This window comes from Armigeres subalbatus, chromosome 3 (genome assembly GCF_024139115.2).
Source record: "Armigeres subalbatus isolate Guangzhou_Male chromosome 3, GZ_Asu_2, whole genome shotgun sequence".
NCBI lineage: Eukaryota > Metazoa > Arthropoda > Insecta > Diptera > Culicidae > Armigeres > Armigeres subalbatus.
In genome coordinates, this window is record NC_085141.1 from 328,739,979 (window position 1) to 328,763,248 (window position 23,270).

Sequence of the window (23,270 nt, forward strand, 5' to 3'; positions counted from 1 at the left end):
ATACGTCGTATGCCATGGCCGATATTCGGATATCGAACGGTATAGACTAACGCAAAATGAACTCCCCCAAGAAATTATGACGTTTGAGCGGGTCGCATAATGAACGCAAAATGAACTTTTGTTCGAGAAGACGACCCGCTCAAATGTCAAAATCCATCGGGTGAGTGAATTTGATGAACTCCTGCACAGGTCTATTGGAAAACATTGTAACGCGAATTAACGGAATTAACTGCAATGTGAAAGAAAAAGATAGATGTAAGAACAAACTTAACGGTAATTTTGCATAAGAGGAAGCGAGAAAAACGTATATAAGTACGGTGTTTGTGATTTTCGTTAGGGGCTAACTTTGCCCCCATCGGTGTTTGGTGGCTGTTTTGTTTAACACAAACAAAAATAAAATCGCAAAACTAGAGGTGTCCCGGAAGAAAATAAAATCTGTATTAAAACATATTTTTAGTTGAATTTGTATTTATATATAAATAATTTTATTTTATTATTAGTTTGAAATAAACTACATATGAATAAACTACACTGCAAACTATAGTGTGTTTTCTGGTTAGTCTATTCATTTTACAGAGTTGGAATATTCGCAAAATGAAAGAAAATTTTGTCTTCTTTCGAATGGGCATTCATCCGAATAGTGTTTATATTATGATTTTTCTGACTAAATTGCATATCTCTTTCAGTGCCTCCGTTGGTTTTTTATTTGCGGTTGATTTGGGTGGAATGTGTCTTCAACAGCTACTTGAAGACCGTATATAAGAAACCACTGCCAATGAAAAACATGCAACCATATAATAAAAAGTGAAGTAAATGTGGAGAAAATTTTGATTTTGAATGTAAGCAATCGCTTCTATATAGACTTTTCTCCCAAACTCTCGTACATACTCTACCCAGAAACATACACTCGAATTCGCCTGTTACTGAATAATTATCATAATAGTATGTATCGATTAACCTTGTTTGCTAAAAAATAATGAACATCCCGCGAATCTCAATCGTTAGAAACAAAGAGCTGTCAAGCCTTTTGCAACACCAGCCCACGACTGGTGTGAAATTCGTTTCCATTTGCGGTTTAGAGCTTTGTTTTGTGAAAACGCGTGTGAATTTATGAGATTTTATTCCTGTTTATTCGAGTTAAAATATTATCCTAGTGCGACAACGCTTCTGAATTCGAACGGTTAAAATTCTCCACACTGAAACCGCGTTATGCCCAGCTAGTATCGTTCCAGCCAGTTTTGAATTTTCTTCGCTCTCCCGCTTGAGCCGAATCGCCTTCGGACCTGCTCGGCGGAATGGAAAATCTCAACTGCCCCGCGGTGGAGTTCAGTCGGCCAGACAGTACCGACGATTCCGGCGAGACCAGTGTCTTTCAGGAGTTTGCGATCGTGGTTCGCAACTTTCATCACTTCGAGCAGATCCCGACGGGGCAGTGGCTGTCGCTGCTGCAGGAGAAGTCGTTCATCCGTCAGCGGCAAAACCGTAGGGAGGCGGATCGGTTGCACAACTTGACGGCGCAACTGGCGGAAAATGACGAGCTGGACAAAGCGATGATTCACATTACGCAAGCTTTGCACCGCTGTCCGGCGGATGACACGCTGGCCAAGGCGATCCTGTGTCAGAAGGGAGAGCTGTTGAGGCGGAAGGAACGGATGCAGGATGCTATTCGACATCTGGAGATCTGTTTGCGGATTGAAGGGGAACGGTTCACTCTGGGGACGTATCTCTGCCTGTTGAGGTGCTACCGAGCAACGGGCAATGCGATGAAGGTTCGGTTGACAAAGTCCCGCTGTTCGGCGTTTGTGAATCGATGGAACGACGAATTTAGGCGGTACGATTCGCAGTTAAAGAGTGAACCAGACCGTCATATGGAGGAGATGAAGAAAGAGTTTGGTATGCTCTGGGGATAACTTCTAACGTGCTGTGAATTCATGAAGTGCCGTTTCTTGTTTCAGATCTTCACGCAAATTATATACCGCAGGAAATCCACAATGACAAGTGTACCAAGAACGAACCTTCAGTGCAAGATGATTACGTCGAGGAGATCGATTTCGAACCATTTATGGGGTTTACATCTGATAAGCTAATTTGTGGTGCTTCCAAAGCTTGTAGTTTAGATACGTAAGTATGCAGCATGAATATTTCAAACTTTTTCAATGAATGATTTTTGATTTTGATTTTGAGAATTTTTGTTTCTTGCTTCAATTTATTTAAAGATTAACCATAATAAAAATTTAAAGAAATTTTTACAGTGAAAACAATACCCCCAAACTGGTGGCGAACACGTTCATCCCGGAAGGGTCCATCGTACTGGTGGAACGACCGCTGGCATCCCACTTGGAGTTCTCCAAGGTTCAATGCTACACCTGTCATGTCGTCCAGCCGCACCTGATCCCATGCTTCCACTGCCAAGGAGTGTTCTACTGTTCCTATCAGTGCCAAAGGCGCGATGCCGGATACCATCGGTACGAGTGCCGTGGCTATCAGTTGCTGTTCTTCCCTCTAGTCAACGGTAATCTGGAGATTCGGATGCTCATCCGAACCCTCAATACTCTGAAGAGAATACTGGCTGTGAAATCGTCCGCGAGCTACAAAGGTCCCAGGTCAGCCGACGAGCTGTTCAAAGTGCTGCTGGAGGGCCGAGAGGCGTTCGCCGATCTGTTCAATGCACTGCTCTGCAAGTTGGAGTACAGCAATTTCCGTCCAGAGGACTTTGACGCACTCATGATTAAAACGGAGAAATTGCTCAGCTACGTCAAGTTCGATCACAAAATCAGATCTCAGTTCTTCGATCAGTGGAAGCAGTTCGACGACTTTCAATTCGACATATTCATCGGTGGACTTTTGCTCCACTTCTGTACGCTAACCATGACAAAGGTCCATCGACTCTCGTTCGACATTCCCGCTACGGAGGATTTCGTGGGACGAATTGAAGATTTTGTCACCATCGGGGACGACAACCGGGAGGAGCCCCTTCGGAAAACTATTCTAGAAGCGCTTGAACGATATGGAAAGGAGAGCACTGGTTTTCCCCGAGCATCGATAGACACTGATTCGTTGCGAAAGGGCATTTTAAAACATTTGGACACGTTGAAGCGGGAGATGGAAAGTAGTCAGCACTCTAGCGACGAATTAGAGGAAGATTTTGGCCCTCGACTGTGGACCAGGGCGAATGTCGTAAAGCTATGGCAGTCTTGCCTGGAAGGAGCTGGAATAAATACTATTTCGCGCACCGCCTATCTCAATCACCAACGCGAACGAGCGGCGGACGTTGTAGACAAAGCCCTGCTCCGTTTCTACGACAGCTACTTTGACTATTTTGGCGAAATTCCAACGTGTAGCAAAGGTCGATCGTTCCCGAACACGCTACGGACTTTTTATCCAACTGCGATGAATTTCAAGCACTCCTGCGGACCGAATCTTTTATTTGCGTAAGTTATTTATTATTTTTATTTTGTAGAGGATGCTTTAATTTTTATATTTTTTCAGTATGATTTCCAACGGTCTGTTTGTGGCCCGCGCTCGTCGCAACATCAGCGAAGGTGAAGAACTTACTATCAACCATGGCCCGCATTACAAAAACGCCCCCAGGGAAAAGCGCCGTGAATATCTGAGTAAGATCTACGTCAACTGTGATTGTCTTGAGTGTGGTCAGATCGAGGATCATTGGGTTTGTTGCGCCGATATATCCACGGCTGATGGATGAATTAAAATTTCTTTCATTTATTTCAGACCCGCTACCAACGAGTCAAATGTGAGGAATGTCTCTTCAACGGAGATGCACCGCACACCTGTCCCCAGTGTTTCCAGGTCAAGGAACAAACCCCTGAAATGGAACTGCTCATCCAACAGCTGCAAGGTATCGAGTCCAACCTGTCGCGAAACCACCTGCCGCAGTTGATTCCGCTGTCGATGCTGGGACGGACGATCGGAGGGCTGCAGACGGCCACCGCCTCCGGGAAAAGGAAAGTGGAGCTGCTGATGTTCTTCGAACGCATTTGGTTGATGGTGTTTGTCGACGCCACCAACATCCCGCTGTACAACAACCTCAAAGAACAGTTGTCATGCTTTGCCGACGAAGGTGAGTTTGGATGCTAGAAGAAGATTTCTCTTGAAATACTTCGAGCAATTTTTGTAGAATTTTTTACTTGGAATCCTCTAACTGGTGGTGGGCCATTTGGCGGAATTGTTGAAAAAAATCCTTCTCTTTTTTCATTCTTCTTTCTCCATTCTCCCGTTTTCTTCTTCCTTCTTACGTCTTCCATATTCTACCTTCTTTCTTTTTCTTGTTCCCTCTTCTTCCTTTCCGCTTCTTTCTTTTTCCATCTACTGTCTTCCTTCTTACGTTTTTCTTCTTCCATCTTTATTTTTTCTTTGTATTTTCTTTCTTTTTTCTTCTCCTATCTTCCTTCTGTTAGTTTTTCTTTCTTCCGTTTTCATTTTCTTCCTTCTTATTTTCCTTCTTTCTTCTTCCTCTGTATTGCATTGTTCTCTCATCTGCCTTTTTTTTCTTCTATCTTTTTTCTTCTTTATTTCTTTTCTTTCTTCTTCCTTTTTCGTTTTTCTTCTTTCTTTGTCCTTTCTTCTTTATTCTTCCTGCTTTATTCTTCCTTCTTCTTTCCTTCTTCCTGATTCCTTCTTCCTTATCTAAAAATCTAAAGGGATATGAATTCCTGGAGGAACTTTCGGAGGGATTTTTGGAGGAACTTCCAGCTGGATTTCTGGAGTCAGTTCCGGATGACTTCCTGAAGAAGCTTTCGGAGGAAATCTTGGGTTAACTTTCGGGGGAATTCCTGGCCGAACTTCCGGAGGAATTCCTGGCGAAACTTCTGGAGGAATTCCTTGCTGTACTTCCGGAGGAATTTCTGGAGTCATTTCCGGAAGAATTCTTGAAACTTCTGGTGGAATTCCTGGGGGAACTTGCGGAGCAATTCCTGGCGGAACTTCCTGAGGAATTCTTGGCGGATCTTCCGGAGGAAGTCCTGGTGGTAGAGGTGTGCGCCAGTCCGAAAATTGGCGGCGGCGGCGTTTGTCAGAATTTTGGTCGGCGGCGGCGGCGTGAATCGGCGAGGAGATTTTTTACGATCATTTCTTGAAGATTTTTTTCTGCATTGTTTCAGGATGTTTTCAAGACTTCAACGGAAAATTCTTTTTAATTTCTACGGAAAATCTGATAAACTTCTCCCGAAAAATCTCTGAGTTTCTCCAAAATATTCATTTGAAAATTATTTTCGGATTTTCCAAGACAACTACTATGAAGTTATGAGAACTATTTGGAAATTTCAAAGAAGTACTTAAGAATTTCTAAGGAAAATTGTTTCAAGTTTCTACAGGAAAATGTTCGGAAAGTCAACGGAAAGTTTCTGTTGAGGATTATTTGAAATTTACTCAGAAAATTCTTCAAATTTTCCGCAGGAGATTGCTCAAAATGAGGACATCAACATAAAAATTGAATTTCAACGGCAAATTGTTCGAAATATTCATAGGAAATTCATTGGAATTTGCATGGATTTTTTTTTATTTTCCACGATGATTTTTTGCAAAATTTCAACCAAAATTATTCAGATCTTTAGGAGATTTAAAAAAAATACTGGTAACCGTTCGGTAATTCAACAAAATAAATCAATTTTTTGAAGGATTTTTTTGTATTTTTACAGGGAATTCTTTGAATCCATAAAAAAAATCTTAGGATATTCAATGGGAAATTATTTAAAAAAGCGGAAGGGTCCTTTGTCCGAAAATCATTAGGCTAAAGCCGTTTGGCCGTATAATACGTTAAGTTGAAAATTATCAAGCCGAATTGTATTTTACCGAAATGAAAGTTGTGCAAAACGGTTATACAATGGAAAACAGTTTGGCCAAAAATCGCATTTGGCCAAAGAGACATAAGGCCGAATTGGTAATTTGGCCCATTTTTCTCTAACACGTCGTTTGGTTGAAATGCTCGTTTGGCCGAATAGGTTATAAGGCCGAAAATGTCGTTCGACCGTAATGGTTGTTTGACAGAAAGGGAAATTTGGTCGAAAATGTCATTTGATTTTACGGCCAAATGTTGATTACTGGACGGATAATATGGTCAAAAATATCCACTCGTTTGGCCAAATAACATTTTCGGCCAAATGACCTCTCTGACAAACGACCATTGCGGCCAAACATCTTTTTGATCAAACTTTTGCGGCCAAATGGCCATTTCAGCTAAATTTAATTTGTCAATCAGATGGGTTTTGGCCTAATGGTTTGTTCGGCCAAATACCTTTCGGCCTTTTGTCTATCGACCAAAAGGCTCTACCTGTCGTTTGACCGAAAGTCAAGAATAACAGTTAAGACCAAAAGTCATCTAGCCAAATTCCATTAGGCCGAATTAAACGTTTGTCCGAAACGGTATTAGGTGAAAGGTTTGACTGAAAATAACATTTGGCGGTAAGCGACAAACAGCCGAAAGGCTCATTAGACCGAATTAGTAATTTAACTGAAAAAGTTGTTTGCCCTAGCAGCTTATTTAGCTGAAAATGTCATTTGGCCCAAATGGTCGTTTGACCAAAAAAGTCATTTGATGGACTAGATCACTTGGCCGAAAATGCCGTTTGGTAGAAATGGTCGTTTGACAGAAAGAGTTATTTGGTCCGAAAATGCCCCTTCTTCAAACAAATTATATGAGCCAAACGGCATTTTTTACCAAATTACATATTCAGCTAAACGACTTTTTTTTAGCGAAAATTGCCAAATTGCCAAATGGCAATGGGGAGCCCTTCCTAGCAAAAAATTAGCTAGGATTTGTTAGTTAGTTAGCAGTGATATAAATTTTCAACATATAGCATTATGAATAGACTGGCCCAGGAAACAAAAAGTTTGATTTCCACGGGGCACCCCCTAGGATTGTGTCTTTTGGTGAGAAAATTAATCTTTGAAAATTTCAGCTCAATCGCTTGTTGCATAAGCTGGCGCATTTGATTTGAAGTTTGTATGGGGATTTCAGTCAAAATATATAGGAAAATACACCTCTGACACTCATTCGATCTGAAAATTGGTTCTGATTGCTCGATTAAGCTCAGAATTGCAAAAACGGCTGTTGGTATGTTACAGAACAATTCCACAGAACATTGTACGATGATTAAATGAACTCAACCATCACGGAGTAGAGTGACAGTTTTCCTTCAGACTTCCGCTTGCCTCGCAGCATGATAATCCCCACAGATCCCATCAGCATCTGAGAAGAATTCTCATTGGAATCTCTAAACAATTCCTTTCAAAATAATCGAAATATTCCAACCGGAATCCAGAAGAATTCACACTGGATCCTTTCGGTATTGTTAAGGAATACCCTTGGGAATCTGTGGGGGATACCCTTCATAATCCATGGAGTATTTGCTTCAGAATTTGCTTTGGAATTCCTCCGGAGTCGTTCAAAGATTTGTTTCGAAATCGTTCGGAGATTCGCTTCAGAATTCCTTGACAAATTGTTTCAGAATACTTCGATGATTTTCTTAAGAATATCTTGAATATTTATTTCGAATCCCTCTGACGATTTGCTTCGGAATCTCTCGATGAATTGCTTCGGAATACATCGACGGTTGGCTTCGAAATTTCTAGGAGATTAATTTCGGGCTCCCTCGACGATATTCTTTGAAATCCCTTGATGAATTGCTTTGGAATCATTCCACGATTTGCTTCGTAATTATTCAACGATTGGCCTAAATATACCTGAATGATTCCCTTTGGAATCGCTGGAGAACTCTTAACGGAATCTCTGGAGGATTGATACGGAGTCCCTCGACGATAAATTCGGTATTCTTCGACGATTTGCTTTCACATCCCTAGAAAATTTCCTACGAAATCCCTGAACATTCACGTTGGAATTCCTGGAGGATTTCTGACGGAATCTCTGGAACATTCCCGTTGGTACTCCAGAAATATTATCGTCGTAATTCCTGGAGGATTCCATTCGGAATTTCTAAAAGATTCTCATTGGAATCCCTGAAACATTCCCGTAAGATTCACTGGAACATTCCCGTTCAAATTACCTTCAGAGTCTCTGGAGGTTCCCTTCGATATGCTCAGAATATTCCCGTCGGTATCCCTGGAGGAATGTTGCCTTTTGACGTAGGACTACGTCTGTGTTTTCTATATTGGGGTACACTTTACGATTGTGAAAATCGGGGACCGTCACGAAAATATGATAGACTTTAAACTTTAATATCTCAGCCGTTTCTCGATGGATTTTCAGTTTTTTTTTGACCATTCGATCAAGGATGAGTCAACGCTTCTTTGTATTTATATGAAAATACTATTTTTTACCTATTTATTATCGATAATTTATAAAAAGTTTAGAAATAGGTAAACTAACCAATCACATGCATGTACATCACTAGCACAGACATCAAAAATCAATCATTTCCGGGTTTGGATCTAATCCTCAGTTTGAACAAGATTTTACGTAGAGCGGACGCATCAAAGCGATCGCAGCGGAGCGGACACCGCATCACGGAGGCGCTACTAACATTTTCAAAGAAAATCCATCTCATTGGTGGTGGTGCTCGATGTGTTGCTGCAGATCATTCAACCTCAACGAACCAGCATTTCATATGAAGAAAGGGTTGACCATAAAAATAGCACTGTGGCGATCCCGCACCCCCAGTGCCGATGCTGAAAATTTATTACAAATTGTGGTGTCAGTTAGTTGGAAAGGAGCATTGGGAAAAGAAAATTGGTTCTTCTCAGGACCAACATTTTATGGAAAGATAGAGTTAATTGCGAAAATGGACTGTTTCGGTGGCATCGGTTTTGGCGTGGTAGCTTGGTTGTTGTTAGTGATTCCATCCATTCAAATTCACTTCATCATCTCCCTCCGACGCGCTATCAAATTCGCCATTTACGATTGAGTTTTGCACTTTGAAGAAAGTTTATTTCGGATAGTCGGATCAACCTTCTTTTGTATAAAATGGTGGCTTTTGTATAAAATCAATAAAGACGCCACCTCAGTGGAAACTATCTACAGCAACCACCCATCGGTGAACGTCGCTCGGACAAACAGATGCCAAGAGATAATGTTTGGTAATATGAAGAAACTTCGTCTTGAGTCAAATTTCTGTTGTTATTCCTCGCAACAATACGCATCTTAGATAACCAACATATCATAACCAAATTCAGAATCTTGCGAGAAAATTACAAAGGATTCTTAGAATTTGTCATTCTCCGAATGGTCCGTTGTCTGCGGAATTTCGATCGAAATGGCTCGCGCGCGCCGAAAAGCAGCTTTCTTATATCTAATTAAGTAATTCCATTAGCCCCGCCCCTTCAATAATCGTTATGAGTGCACATTATATTTACAACCATAGAATTCACAAAGGGCGGGGCTAACGGGCTTAATTTATTGAATACAATAAAGCAGCTTTCCGGCGCGCGCAAGCCATTTTGCTCGGGATTCCGCGGAAAGAGCGGAATGAGCGGTTCGACAAAATTTGATGCAGCGGAGTGGACACAGCAGCATGAAGGCGTGGATAGCAGTGGCAATGCTGAAAATAAATTCCAAATGGTGGAGGCTTAGCGAAAAATCATCAAGTGGCGGTCGGACAATTTCAACGCAAGGATTGGACAAGCGTTTGGATACAGTTAGTTATTGGAAAGACGCATTGGGAAAAGAAAATTGGTTCTTCTCAGGACCAGCATTTTATAGAAAGAAAGAGTTAATTGCGAAAATGGATTGTTTCGGCGGCAACGGGTTTAGCGTGATATCTCGGTTGCTGTTAGTGATTCCATCCGTTCAAATTAATTGCATCATCTCCCTCCGCCGCGCTATCAAATTTGCTAGTTACGATTGAGTTTTGCACTTTGAAGAAAGTTCATATTGGATTGTCGGATCAACTTTCTTTTGTATAAAGACCTTTTTGGAGGACACCATCCTCAAAAATAGCCGAAATAAAGGAGAAATAAGCAGTATCAGAAGTGGCGTGAAACCAAACGCAGATATATTTATTTCCAACGATTGGTTTTCGCCCGCGATGTAAGCGTACGTGGCAAAGTAAGGATTGTGATGTTCCAGACTGAAAGCCAGTCGAGTGACTTCAGTGGCCGATGAGTCATGTTAATTCCACGGTTAAAGACAAGTCCATCCATCTGAGAACAACTATGCGACTTCTTGATTCAGTTGGCCTCCGAGCAGTTTGCTCAATGTAAATAGAACGACACAAATTATTATGGCAATTTCAAATAGCTACGTAGTCCTACGTCACCTTTGCGTACAACCTGATTGGGCTGCACCTTTGAGTTTTTTTGATTTGAGATAGATATAATATTTATGAAATCTGTAAATATTTTCACTGCCTACCGGTGGGAACCTGACGGCGATCCGGAACATATTATCCTTTCAGTGTGCGAGACAAACTCGAGCGCTACTACATTTAGACGCATAGTCATACGCCATCAATTTGAGTCGTTGTAGCAATCATCCATCGGCTAGTAAACAATCATACTTCGATACTATGGACTACAGCAAAAAGCACATGCACATGCCCAAAAAAGAATATGGATGAGTGTGATTGATCCGCAATTGCCTTAGGTGATTGAATCGTCTTTATCACATTACCACTAAGGTAGCTTAATAAGGTGGTAAAATGTTCGAGATGTTTTGAAAAGAAGCTCAAACTAGAGAAATAGATAAATGGGCTATAGCCACCCCTGGGCATCGAGGCTAGTTACGCCAATGCGGAAAAATCTTCGGAAATTCCAATTAATTATCGAAATTTCCACGGAACATTCTGCAGACTTTTAATTTTGAATCGGCGTGGAAAATTATAGACCACCGGCATGACAAATTTGAAACTGTCGGCGGCGGCGGCGTGGCGCGGCGGCGCACACCTCTACCTGGTGGGACTTCCTTTGAAATTCCTAGCGTATTGTCCGGATTAATTACTGGCGGAATTTTTTCCAGGAATTCCTGAAGGAACTTTCGTCGGAATTCCTATAGGAATTCCGGTGGATTTCCAGGAGAAACTACCGGCAAAATTCCTGGAGAAACTTCCGGCGGAATTTCTGAAGGAACTTTCGGAGAAATTCCTGGAGAAACTTCCTGCTAGTTCTTGGAGGAACTTCCTGTGAATTCCTGGAAGAAATTCCGACGGAATTTCTGGAGGAACTTCCGAAGAAATTCCTGAAGCAAATTTCGGAGAAATTCGTTGAGCCTCGGAGGGAGCTTAGAGGCACTTTCGGTGGAATTCTTGGAAGAACTTTCAGCGGAATTTCTAGAGTCACTTCCAGCGGAATTTCTGAAGTCACTTCCGGAAGAATTCTTATAGCAACTTTCGGAGGAAATCCTGGGGGAACTTTTGGAGGAATTCGCAGCCGCACTTCCGAAAAAAATTGCTGGCGAAACTTCCGGAGGAATTCCCGGCGGAACTTCCGGAAGGTCCTGGCGGATCTTCCGAAGGAATGCTAATTCTTGGTGGAGCTTCCAGCGGAATTCCTGGAGTCACTTCAGGCGGAATTTCTGGAGGAACTTCCTGGACAAACTTTCAGGACGAACTTTCTGCTAATTCTTGGAGGAACTTCCTGCGAATTCCTGGAGGAACTTCCGAAGGAATTCCTGAAAGAAGTTTCGGAGGAATTCTCAAAAGAACTTTCGGAGGAATTCTTGTTGGAAGTTTCAGAGGAATTCCTGAAGGCACTTTCGGAGGAATTCTTGGAGGAACTTTCGGAGGGATTCTTGGAGGAACTTTCGGTGGAATTCTTGGAGGAACTTTCAGGGGAATTACTGGAGTCACTTCCGGAAGAATTACTGAGGGAACTTTCGGAGGAAATCCTGGGGTAACTTTTGGAGGGATTCCTGGCCAAACTTCCGAAGGAATTCCTGGCGAAACTTCCGAAGGAATTCTTGGTGGAACTTCCGGAGGAATTCCTGGCGGATCTTCTGAAGGAATGCTACTTCTTGGTGGAGCTTCCAGCGGAATTTCTGGAGTCACTTTTCTCGACGAACTTTCTGCTAATTCTTGGAGGTACTTCCAGCGAATTCCTGGAAGAAGTTTCGGAGGAATTCTCAAAAGAACTTTCGGAGGAATTCTTGTTGGAAGTTTCAGAGGAATTCCTGAAAAAACTTTCGGAGGAATTCTTGGAGGAACTTTCGGAGGGATTCTTGGAGGAACTTTCGGTGGAATTCTTGGAGGAACTTCCAGCGGAATTTCTGGAGTGACTTCCGGAAGAATTCCTGAAGGAACTTTCGGAGGAAATCCTGAGGTAACTTTCGGAGGGATTCCTGGCCGAACTTCCGAAGGAATTCCTGGCGAAACTTCTGGAGGAATTCCTGACGAAACTTTCGGAGGAAATCCTAGCGGACCTACCGGAAGCATTCCTGAAGGCTCCCGCTGGTGGAAAATGATCTATCGCTGCCGTCGATGAAGTTCCAGTCAATCGGTGCACAGATCTATTAGAAATGAATAACCGGATTCTTCTTCAAAATCCTCTTATCAGGTTTTGCCTGAAATCTTCTAATTGGCTACCCTTCAAATCCTCTAATCGGAGTTTTCTTAGAAATCTTCAACTTGGATCCCCTTTGGAATCTTACCGCATTTCCTCTGGAATGCTTTTATCACCTCAGCTCTGCTCGGATTCGTTGTTGAAATAAGGTCCGAAGTTTTTTGTTTGGATTCCTTGGCCTTTTCTATAATATGATAACTTTTCAGATATTTTAAAATTTCCTCTCCTTCTTTCCTAAATTAGTGATCCGTGACGCCATCGACGGAGTGTTCGTCCTGCTGAAACGCTGCAAAGCCATCATCGACACGCTGTTCCCGGAGATGAGCGTGCAGGTGGCCAACGAGTACGAGCTGATTGTGCGCCGAGTCGTCAAGTACATGCTCCCGGCCAAGTATGTCCCGTCCGTCCAATATCACAGCGCCGAGCGAAACTATTGATCGTTCTCCATAGCGTTCATTTTTACAGGTTTCTCGGGGTGGATATGCGCCAGGTGCACCGTACGATCGATCTGGCCCGGTCGATGGTCAAGCAGGCGTTCGTGATACTGGAAGGGCATTTCCTCTACGATGACGACAGCTATCGGAAGTTGCTGACGGTGGAGTACCGGCTGCGGTCATTCGAGAGCAACATTCGATCGACGGAGGCCAGCGAAGAAAGCGAGCTCTTCCTAACGTTGATCGGAGCTTTGAACAATGGAAGCAATCAGAAGAAAACGGTTCCCTCGAAGCGATCCACCAGCGAGGCTCAAAAAAAGCAATCTCAGATTTCAAAGACGGTAAATCTGAATAATAACGTAGGTGTAGATGACAGTGGTAATAGCACAGGAACAAATACCAGTACTGATAGTGCGAAAACGGTAGTGGTCAATGGCCATGAACGGGCAGCTGAGAGGGTTGCGGTGGACAAGTCGACGAAGTGCAAGGATTCGGGGGCCATCCCTAAGCCCAATCGCACAGCCAAACACCAACGGAAGGTATGAATGAGTGCCCCTTCCGCATTCGTAGGTATGTTGAAAAGTACTTCTCTAGAATCGGGTATATTTTTTTAGTATCGTTTGTACAGCTCGAAAGATGCGAACTCTTTTCGACTCGAAAGTCTGTTCTACTTAGTGTAGGTTGTTTTACGCGGTCGAATTTTAGCAAACTGTTCAACAGCGAATCCGAGTTTTATGTCTGCCAAGGTAGTGGCGCGTTCTCAATTTAACCGGTAGGTAACCAAATAGCAATTAAATATTAGAAAGAGATAACCGTGCAACAATATCGAAATAACGGAGAGGTAATCTGCGAAACCCACTCAAACACGCGACATTCGTTATGGAAGTGAGGTTAATTTTTTAAATGCTTTCAATGGTTAGACTGTTAACAGAAAAGAAAGATCGAATAAGCACTTAAATGGTAAGCTAAATGTACGAGAGAAATTGAGAAGCTTGTATGTTTCTCTAATCTTTTATTTTGGCAATTATTGATGAAGGGACACTTAATACAGCCATACATTGAACCAACGAAGTATTTAGTAAGTTAATAATAAAATGACAAACTGCATTCGTTTCCTTATTGCACTTGCATAACAATCATCATTCATAAGTTGTTTTGCGTTTAAACAAGAGTTTCCCGTATAATGGCGTTGTATTTAATGCCTTTTCTAGTCAAGCACCCGGTTGATCATCATAATTTCACCACTAGAAGCTTGGATATGTATTCAACCATGTCCATAACATAGTCCAGAAGCCCATCAGACATGGTAAGATGGTTTTAGGATATCCCGCGTCATCCAAACCGTCCATGAGTTCAGAACTTGCGATCTACAACCACCACTCTAGATTTTTTCATCGCTCCAAGCTTGGATATGTATTCAACCATATTCATAATACATTCCTGTAGATCAAGGGACATGTTTAGATGGTTTTAGGATATCCTGGGTCATCAAAACCGTCTTTGAGTTCAGAACTTGCGATCTACAGGCAAAATATGGCTAATGGGCCAAACACAATTAATACGTTTGCGTGCGTTTTGACAGTTTTCCCATGGCAAAACTGTCAAAACGCACGCAAACGTATCAATTGTGTTTGGCCCATAATGCTTACTTTGGGTTTCCGTCACTCAAAGCTCTAATATGTATTGCTATTCCAGAGAAAACTTTCCTCTTTCCGGCTCAATTTATAAACTACCGCAGCTGTCACTTCATACTCTTTCTTTAATGTTTTACATGGCATTCTACGATGACAACACCAAAAATCAGGTTTTTGTTTCAGTGTTTCGAATATTTTCAGGCTTGCGGTAGAACTTTGACAGCTGCGGAAAAACTTTACGGAATCCGCAAAGTGGAAAATTTTGAAAAGATCCGCAATATATCGGCACCAACATTTCAAATTTTCTCAAAGTTACTATATTGTTATATATGGGACAGTCAGAGATCTGGACAAATAACGTCTTGATTGGACTGAGGTGAAAACAAGAATGCTTTTTATTTTTAGTGTCAAAGTAACATAGATTGCTATGATGTTCTAGGTCTTAAGTTTGGCATGCTAACATCTCCCCCTAGAACAGATTGTAATCCTTAAAAATGCTGGAAACCTTCGTGTTCTTGATTCCCTTACAATGGAAACTGGAGTTGGTGTGTCTGGAATGTTTGAATTAATTTGGGCAGTTTCTCGTGGTCCATCCGGAGTATTCGGGGGAACATCAGAGGCTTCTAATGCATCAACATTTTCAAGTCCAGTTGATTGTTTGACTCGTATGTACTTCGGGAGCAGTCAATAATACACTTCCTTTTTTTCGATTAGGGGGAAAGACGGCTTTGGCAGGTTTTGTTCTATTATTGGCAGGGGGGTTTTTGTCGACCAAATTTTATGAAATTTGGCCACAATATTCTTTGATATGCAAAGAATGTTTAAGCCAAATTTGAGCCTAGTCAGTCATAAAAAACCCCCTGCCAATAATAGAACAAAACCTGCCAAAGCCGTCATTACTTACTTACTTACTTATGGATCCTGTACACCTCCGGTGGTGCAAAGGGCCGACTTGAAAGATCTCCATCCTGAGCGTTGCCCGGCTATCGCTTTAACCTGTTGCTAGGTTAGGTTTCGGTCGACTTCTTTTATTTCTTTATTGAGGCTTCGCCGCCATGAGCCTCTGGGTCTGCCTCTGCTGCGATGTCCTGGGTTCCAGTCTAATGCTTGTTTACAGATTTCGTTTCCGCCCCTACGTAGAGTGTGGCCGACCCAGCCCCACTTCCGATCCCGAATTTCTGTTGCTATCGGCCTCTGGTGACAACGACGATGGAGCTCGTTGTTTGAGATCCAGTTGTGAGGCCACCAGGCCCGAATTATATACCGCAGGCATCTGTTAATGAACACCTGCAGCCGTTGAGTGTTCTCCACTGATACACACCATGTTTCGCTAGCGTATACAGCACAGATTTCACGTTAGAGTTGAAAATTCGTATTTTGGTGCGTTCACTTATCCGCCTGTTTTTCCAAATATTTCTTAAACTCGCAAAGGCAGCCCTTGCTTTCTTGATCCGTGCGCCTATGTCGATCTTGGTACCGCCGTCTGACGCCATTTGGCTACCAAGATATTGGAAGCTTTAAACATTCTCCACTGGGTGCCCGGCTACTGTGAAACTGGAAGGAGTCACCGTGTTTACATCCAACGATTTGGTTTTGTTGACGTTGATGACTAAACCTGCCGAGGAGGAGCGCTCGGCAAGGTCGTTGAGCTTACTCTGCATATCAGAGCGCCGTTGCGCGAGGAGTGCAACGTCATCAACCAATTCGAAGTCGTTTAGGTGCTCCATGGTTATAGGCTGCCATAACAGCCCGCGGTTTGGTTCACGGTCAATCGCATCTACCAGAATCTCATCGATTACGATGAGGAACAGTAACGGTGATAGAATACATCCTTGCCTCACACCAGCTACGACCCGGATAGGGTCGGACAGGACCTTATTGTGCAGCACTCTACACGAAAAGGCCTCGTACTGTGCTTCGATGAGGCCGATGATTTTCTCAGGTACCCCCTTGCGTCTCAGGGCGCCCCACATATTCTCGTGATTGAGACGGTCGAAAGCTTTTTCGTAGTCAATGAATACCAAGTAAAGGGACTCTTGAAATTCGTTGAGCTGCTCCAGAATTATGCGGAGCGTGACAATATGGTCCACACAGGATCTTCCGGCACGGAATCCGGCCTGCTGCCGACGGAGAGTCGCATCGATCTTCTCCTGAATCCGGGCTAGGATAATTTTGCACAGAACTTTGAGAACGGTACACAGTAACATAATGCCTCGCCAGTTATCGCATACAGTCAGGTCACCATTTTTGGGCACCTTCACTAAGATACCTTGCATCCAGTCGACCGGGAAAGTTGCGGTGTCCCAGATATTATGAAATAAACGATGCAGTAGTTGTGCGGATGTCATGGGGTCAGCTTTGAGCATCTCGGCTGATATGCGGTCGACCCCTGGGGCTTTATTCGATTTCATGCTTTGGATGGCTGTTTGAATCTCTAGCAGTGATGGGGCTTCGGTATTGACGCGTGTTATACGTCGGATCCTAGGCAGATCATGCCGAGGTGGTGATGGCCTGGCTGGCACTTGAAAAAGTTGTTCGAAGTGCTCGAACCAGCGTTTCAGCTGGTCAGTTGGGTCGGTCAATAACTGATCATTCGCGTCTTTCACAGGCATCGTTGCATTCATCTTCGCCCCGTTTAAGCGTCGTGAGATATCATAGAGGAGGCGAATGTCCCCGGTTGCGGCGGCTCTCTCTCCTTCGTCGGCCAGAGAGTCTGGCCACGCTCGCTTGTCCCGTCGACATGAGCGTTTTACTTCCTTCTCAAGAGCCGCGTATCGTTGACGGGCTAAGACTTTGGCTCCTCTGGTTTTCGATCGCTCTATCGCGGCTTTGGCTTCTCTTCGCTCCTCTATCTTCCTCCAGGTCTCATCGGTGATCCATTGTTTTCTCTGGGTGCGCAGTTCGCCCAGATTGTTCTCGCTGGTGGCGATGAAGGCATTCTTGATGGCGGTCCATTGGTCTTCCACGCTGCCACCTTCCGGAATATCTGCAGCACGCGTCTCCAGTTCTTCAACGAAGGACCGTTTCACCGTGGCATCTTCCAGTCGGCGTGTGTTGAATCGTCGTCCAACTCTTTCCTCCTGCCGACGAATCCGCGCAATGCGCAGGCGTATTTCGCCGATGAGGAGGTGATGATCAGACGCGATATCGGCACTACGTTTATTCCGTACATCAAGAAGGCTCCGTTTCCATTTTCGGCTGATGCAGATGTGGTCGTTTTGATTTTCTGTAAAGCCGCCACGGGAGACCCACGTGACCTTGTGAACCGGTCGATGAGGGAAGAGCGATCCCCCGATCACCATGTCGTTATTACCACAAAATTCTGCGAACAGCTCTCCGTTTTCGCTCATTTCTCCGAGACCATGGCGTCCCATAATGCGCTCATGGTTGTCGGAGTTGTCGGATCCGATCTTCGCATTGAAGTCGCCCAAACAGATCTTGATATCACCCTTCGGAATTCTATCTACGACGGCATTGAGTTGACTGTAGAAGTTCTCTTTGTCCTGCAGATCGGCAGCATCGGTTGGCGCATAACATTGGATTATAGTAAGGTTTCGGACCCGTGTTCTAAATCTGGCAACGATTATCCTTTCACTTATAGGTTCCCACTTCATAAGCGCAGAGTGTGCCTGAGCGCTTAGTAGGAAGCCAACTCCGCGATGCCGGGGAGCGTGTTCACCTCGTAAACCAGAGCAGTGGCGTAGCCAGAAAATTGGTCTGGGGGGGGCTTTCCGAACATTTTTTTTTTCGAAAAAAAAAATTTCTTCTAAAAATTTTGTCTCTGGAGGGGGTTTTATGCCCAAAACCACCCCCCTGGCTACGCCACTGAACCAGAGTATAGCAGAACTTGTCCCGACGGTGTTCTGTGTTCTCCAAAGTTTGGCCAACGGACTTCACTCAGTCCCAGGATCTCAAGCTTCATGCGGCGTGCCTCATTGGCAAGTTGTGCCAATTTACCCTGCTGGGCTAGTGTTAAAACGTTCCATGTTCCTATTCGTGTCCGTTGTTTCGCGCTAAGAGTCGTCGCCGTAAAATCAGTCCGTATTCTTTCATTATCGGATTCTCGAACAAATTGATGTTTCGGGAACAGTAGGTTGTTGGCCCAAGGTTCCCTATCCACCGGGATGGGGCTGCCATCTTAGGTATAGCTTCCGGGAATAGCATTTCATACTCAGCCGCTGGATGCCAGAACAGACGCTGTTGGAGCCGCACCTCCTTGGTGAACAGACGCTCGATCAGTCGGGTCAAATTTGTTTAAAGTCCCACCCAACACCAGGACTAGGCTAGTGCGCTTTGAGCGGCACACGGTCGCTTTGATAGGGCCTGATGGGAACACATGCAGCTTTATATAGAAGTTCAACAGAGCCCACTGTCGAACCCCACCACATCCTAGGCAGACCCCACAGGACGCACCATCTCACTCTAGCTGATGTCAGAAGAACAACTGTGCCCAGAGTACACTACCAGCTAAGTACGCAACCCGTAGCTGGCGGCCAATTGTCATCGGAAGACCCGTGGAAGCGTGAGTATTGGAACTTGTGAGGACCAGAGCTATGTTAGGCGCCCCTTCCCGGATGTCAACTCACCATTTCGCAGCCCCAAAGCCGTCATTCCCCCTACATATCTTTCCAGCAGCCCAGTATCGTTTATTGCGTAGGTATATGAATTTTTGCGTATACTTCATCACCGGCAGCAAACATCCTTTCATTGACGCAATGAGATCTATTAAATTGGTAATTTTGCTGGTGATTAACCTGTAACGAATAGGGTTGTTGTTTTTTTTAGATGGTCCAAATTCATTTTGATTTTTCTTCCAAGCATCGCTTCGGCAGGTGATTTTGAATCTTCAATATATTTGTTTGGAGTGTATCTGTACGTGAACAGAAACGTTTGAAGTGCCTCTTCAATTGCATCACATTCCATTTTTGTTAACGCCCTTTTCAATGTATCGACAAACCGCTCGGCTTGTCCGTTCGACTGAGGATGAAATGGTGGAATTTGAATATATTCTATTCCATTCTTTTCACAAAACTTTGCGAAGGAATTTGAATCAAACTGTGTTCCGTTGTCAGTCACGATAACATCTGGTAATCCAAACCTTGCTATGGTTTCTAAAAGCTTGTTTATAGTGAAGGATGATGTCATGGAGTTCGTGCAATATATTTCTGGCCACTTGGTGAGAGCGTCGACGATAACCAGAAAAAAATTGCCCTTATATGGCCCGGCATAGTCCACATGGATACGAGACCATTAGGGTCTCGCCGACATTTCTCACCAACACGAACGCAGGGCCGTGACAGCTGCTCGTGGTTGCAAACAAACCTAGTAAAAGTGTGAGTGAAACGTGCGTGTACGTACACGATCGCTGAAAGCCTAATGGCTGTGTAGGAATTGGCTAAGATGAAAGTGTTGTCTTTGTGGGAGACTTGGCTACTGCTGCAACGGGAGCATCGTCGAACGTAATCTTCAATGTCCGCATCGATGTTTGGCCAAAATACGTAGCTGCGTGCTATGGCTTTCATTCGCTCCATCCCAAGATGTCCAGCATGTAGCTGCTTTAGAACTGGTGTACGAAGAATATCTGGAATGACCACTCTATCCGATAACATGACACAATCCCCTGAACTGTATAACCAGAGCCGAATTTAGCCGGAAGGGGGCCCCGGGGCCGACGGTATGTGGGGGCCCCAAAATGTACAAAAAAAGTTGGTTTTGGTACATAAGATTTGTGGGGGCCCGGGGCCACGGCCCCCCGCCCCCCTATAAATCCGGCCCTGTAGTATAACGATTCTTGTCGTGCACGATACGGTTTCACATCAGGTGCCATATTGGTTGTTGACCATCCAGTTTTGATTTGTTGAAGTACATTCAGGAGTGTTTTATCTTCCTTAGTAGTGATTCGGTTTGGATTATTCTAATGCTTGTCTCCATTCGAGTACTTGCGATAACATATTCCTCTTCAGGTTTAGCATGCTAATTTATGAGTCTTGATAGAAAGTCGGCGTATCCAAAGGTTTCCGTTGATTTGAATTCGATTTTGAAATTATACAAAAACATAGTTAACGCCCACCGTTGAAGCCGATTAGCGGTGTGAACCGGAATTCCTTTCTTCGATCCGAAAATGGAAACCAAAGGCTGTCTGCAATGTAAATGGACGTCCAAACAACATTCGTTGAAATTTGGTAACGGCAAAAATTAGCGCCAATGCTTCTTTCTCGCCTTGACTGTATCCTTTTTCTGCTTGAGTCATGATTCTGGAAACGTGACAAACCGCCTTAATTGTGCCGTCTGGAAAACGATGTAGCAGAACCGCTCCAACTACACTCATGGAAGCATCAGCGGCAACAATAATCTCGAGCCTTGGGTCATAATGTGTGAGTAACAAGTTTGACTGCAAAACCCGTTTGAATTGGTTGAAAGATTGTTGACAAGCTATGCATCCAGCTAGTAATGCATCCATCGGTTCACGTAGTTTATGCATACCACGCACAAATTTGCTATAATAGGTAATTCACCGCACCCAAAAATGATCGTAAGGTAGTGGACATCATGCGGTGCCGGCATCTCACTAATGGCTCGAACCTTCTCTGGATCTGAACGTATACCTTGAGAATCAACGATTAACCCCAGATACTTAATTTCACTCATAATTTCTTCATTTCTTTTCTCAATCTTAAGAGTAAAACCATATTCGCGAATACGTGCAAACTGAGACGAGACCTGCAAAGACGGCTTCTTTTTCCTTGTTTTGACACTTGTTCTTCTTTTCATCACAGTTGATCATCGATTCTCAACTGTTTCCTTGAGTGTTTCACCTAAATCCCGGGTACACTGAGAAAAATTCCATGGTAACGGTTACTATTTTGTAGACTACGCCATGTTTTTAAAACAACCACAAATTTTCAGTTAAGGTGATTATACAATCAGTCCAGTGGTGAATTTCAAATTCACCACATGTTTTTCCACTCCCATCTTCAACTGGTAAAATACGACATTATACTTTTCATACAGTGCTGAAACTAAAGTCGATTGTAAAGCATAAGTAAGTAAATGATTCTTCGATTGTATCACCACTATGTGCCGTATGGTTCTCCTAATTCGTGCTCTTGAAAATTATGAGGAAAAAGCACGTGGTTTCCAAGATGGCCGATTTGTGGCTTTGTTGTATAACCACCTTAAATTAACCATGCATTCGGACAAATTCACCACTGATTCAGTTCATGTAACAACTAACAACATTCCACCAGGACCACAGTTGATTTTTACTGCGCGCACGGTAAAATCAAACGGGTTTGTTGTCTGCTGAAAATCGTCGGTGCGTATTCTTAAATTAACCCTCGGAATGGTAGTTTCGACCGCAACATTTTTTTGCGTGTAGAATCTTCTGAGCACAATAAAAGTGTTTGTGATTTACGGTTTTGTAAACTTATTTTTATAAAGATTTTCCTATCGGAAATAAAACACGTATTCATAGCAGTTAAATATTAAGCTGTCCGGCTTTTCTAGAATACTTTTCAAAGTGAAAAAGTACTCGTAAAACAAAATCATTCGGAATACTTTTTGAGGGATACCAATACTTTTACACAAAAGGTGCTGGTTGCATCTGACAATTCGTGACAGCGCTTGCTGGTTGCAGATGAAGTTACATTTTTTCCTCTTTGCAAGTCCCGTCCCAGCGTGCAAATAGACGCTCTAAATGAATAATGAGTTCTTCCACTGAATCACTTGCCACGACAATATCATCTAAATAGCCACTTACTCCGTCCAAACCAGCGATCATGTTGTCTACAATTTCTTGAAAAACACCTGGAGCTGTCTTGACACCAGGAGAAAGTCGTATAAATTCAAAAAGTCCCTTGTGAGTATTGATTGTGAGCAGCTTTCGTGAATCTTGATCAATCTCGATCACGGATACAAATTTCATCCATTTGCTTCAAAAATGTACATGTTTATTTCCAAAATGATAATATGTTTGAATCAAACATATTTATTTTTAAAACCAAATTAAATCTCTGTTTGTTTTATACATACACTAGTGGGCAGCCCCTCGCTTGCTCTTGCAAAAGTAAACAAAAACTCGAGTTCGGATCGGATCCGATCGGAAGTCAACAGAGGAGCAGGAGCAAGAGTGAATCATATGTTTTCTTGCTTCCAAATTGATGATGAGGATATTTTTCAGGTACAAAAAGGTAAGTAAATGAAATATGGATGTTTGGAATTGTGAAATCTGGTAGTCAAATGCTACCAGAATATTAAAATTGGTAGAATTGATAAGAAAATATTATGAGCGGTCGAACCAAAACAATAATATCTATGTTTGCTTCAAACATTTAGCTGGTTGAAACAACTTGAAACGCACATTTGATTAAAAAAAAAAGTTTTCGTTCGCTTCAAATGCAACAATATGTTTGATTCAAACATATTTATGTTTGATGCCAGAACAAACTGAATTTACCTTTGGATTTACCTAGAATATGTTTGTTTTTAACGTAGTTTTTTCTGCGTGATCTGTAGCTGTAAATAGGGGTCTGATAGGTCAATTTGACTGAACACCTTCTTGTTGGCCAGCTTGGCAAAGATGTCTTGAGGTAGAGGTAACGGATGCTGATGTGGCTCCAATGCAGAATTTAATCATGTTGAGTAGTCGGCACATATCAGACACGTCCATTTGGTTTTGTCACAGCTACTATCGGAGCAGCCCACTCTGAATACGATACAGGTATAATAATTCCGAGTT

General features: G+C 43.1%; 1 protein-coding gene across 4 annotated transcripts; it reads left to right on the forward strand.

Moving 5' to 3' along the window:
• The first annotated feature begins 1,011 nt into the window (after window positions 1–1,011).
• LOC134225613 (uncharacterized) lies at window positions 1,012–14,041 on the forward strand. 4 transcript variants are annotated; one of them, XM_062705819.1, is made up of 7 exons: window positions 1,012–1,893; window positions 1,956–2,121; window positions 2,241–3,431; window positions 3,490–3,670; window positions 3,733–4,081; window positions 12,709–12,856; window positions 12,916–14,041. In XM_062705819.1, exons 1-7 carry the CDS (start codon window positions 1,296–1,298, stop codon window positions 13,442–13,444), a joined length of 3,162 nt encoding a protein of 1,053 aa, XP_062561803.1. In that variant the 5' UTR covers window positions 1,012–1,295; the 3' UTR covers window positions 13,445–14,041. The 4 variants fall into 4 exon arrangements, with proteins under 4 accessions (XP_062561803.1, XP_062561805.1, XP_062561804.1 ...); XM_062705821.1 differs by having other exon boundaries at window positions 12,931–14,041; XM_062705820.1 differs by having other exon boundaries at window positions 2,253–3,431.
• The last annotated feature ends 9,229 nt before the right edge of the window (window positions 14,042–23,270 follow it).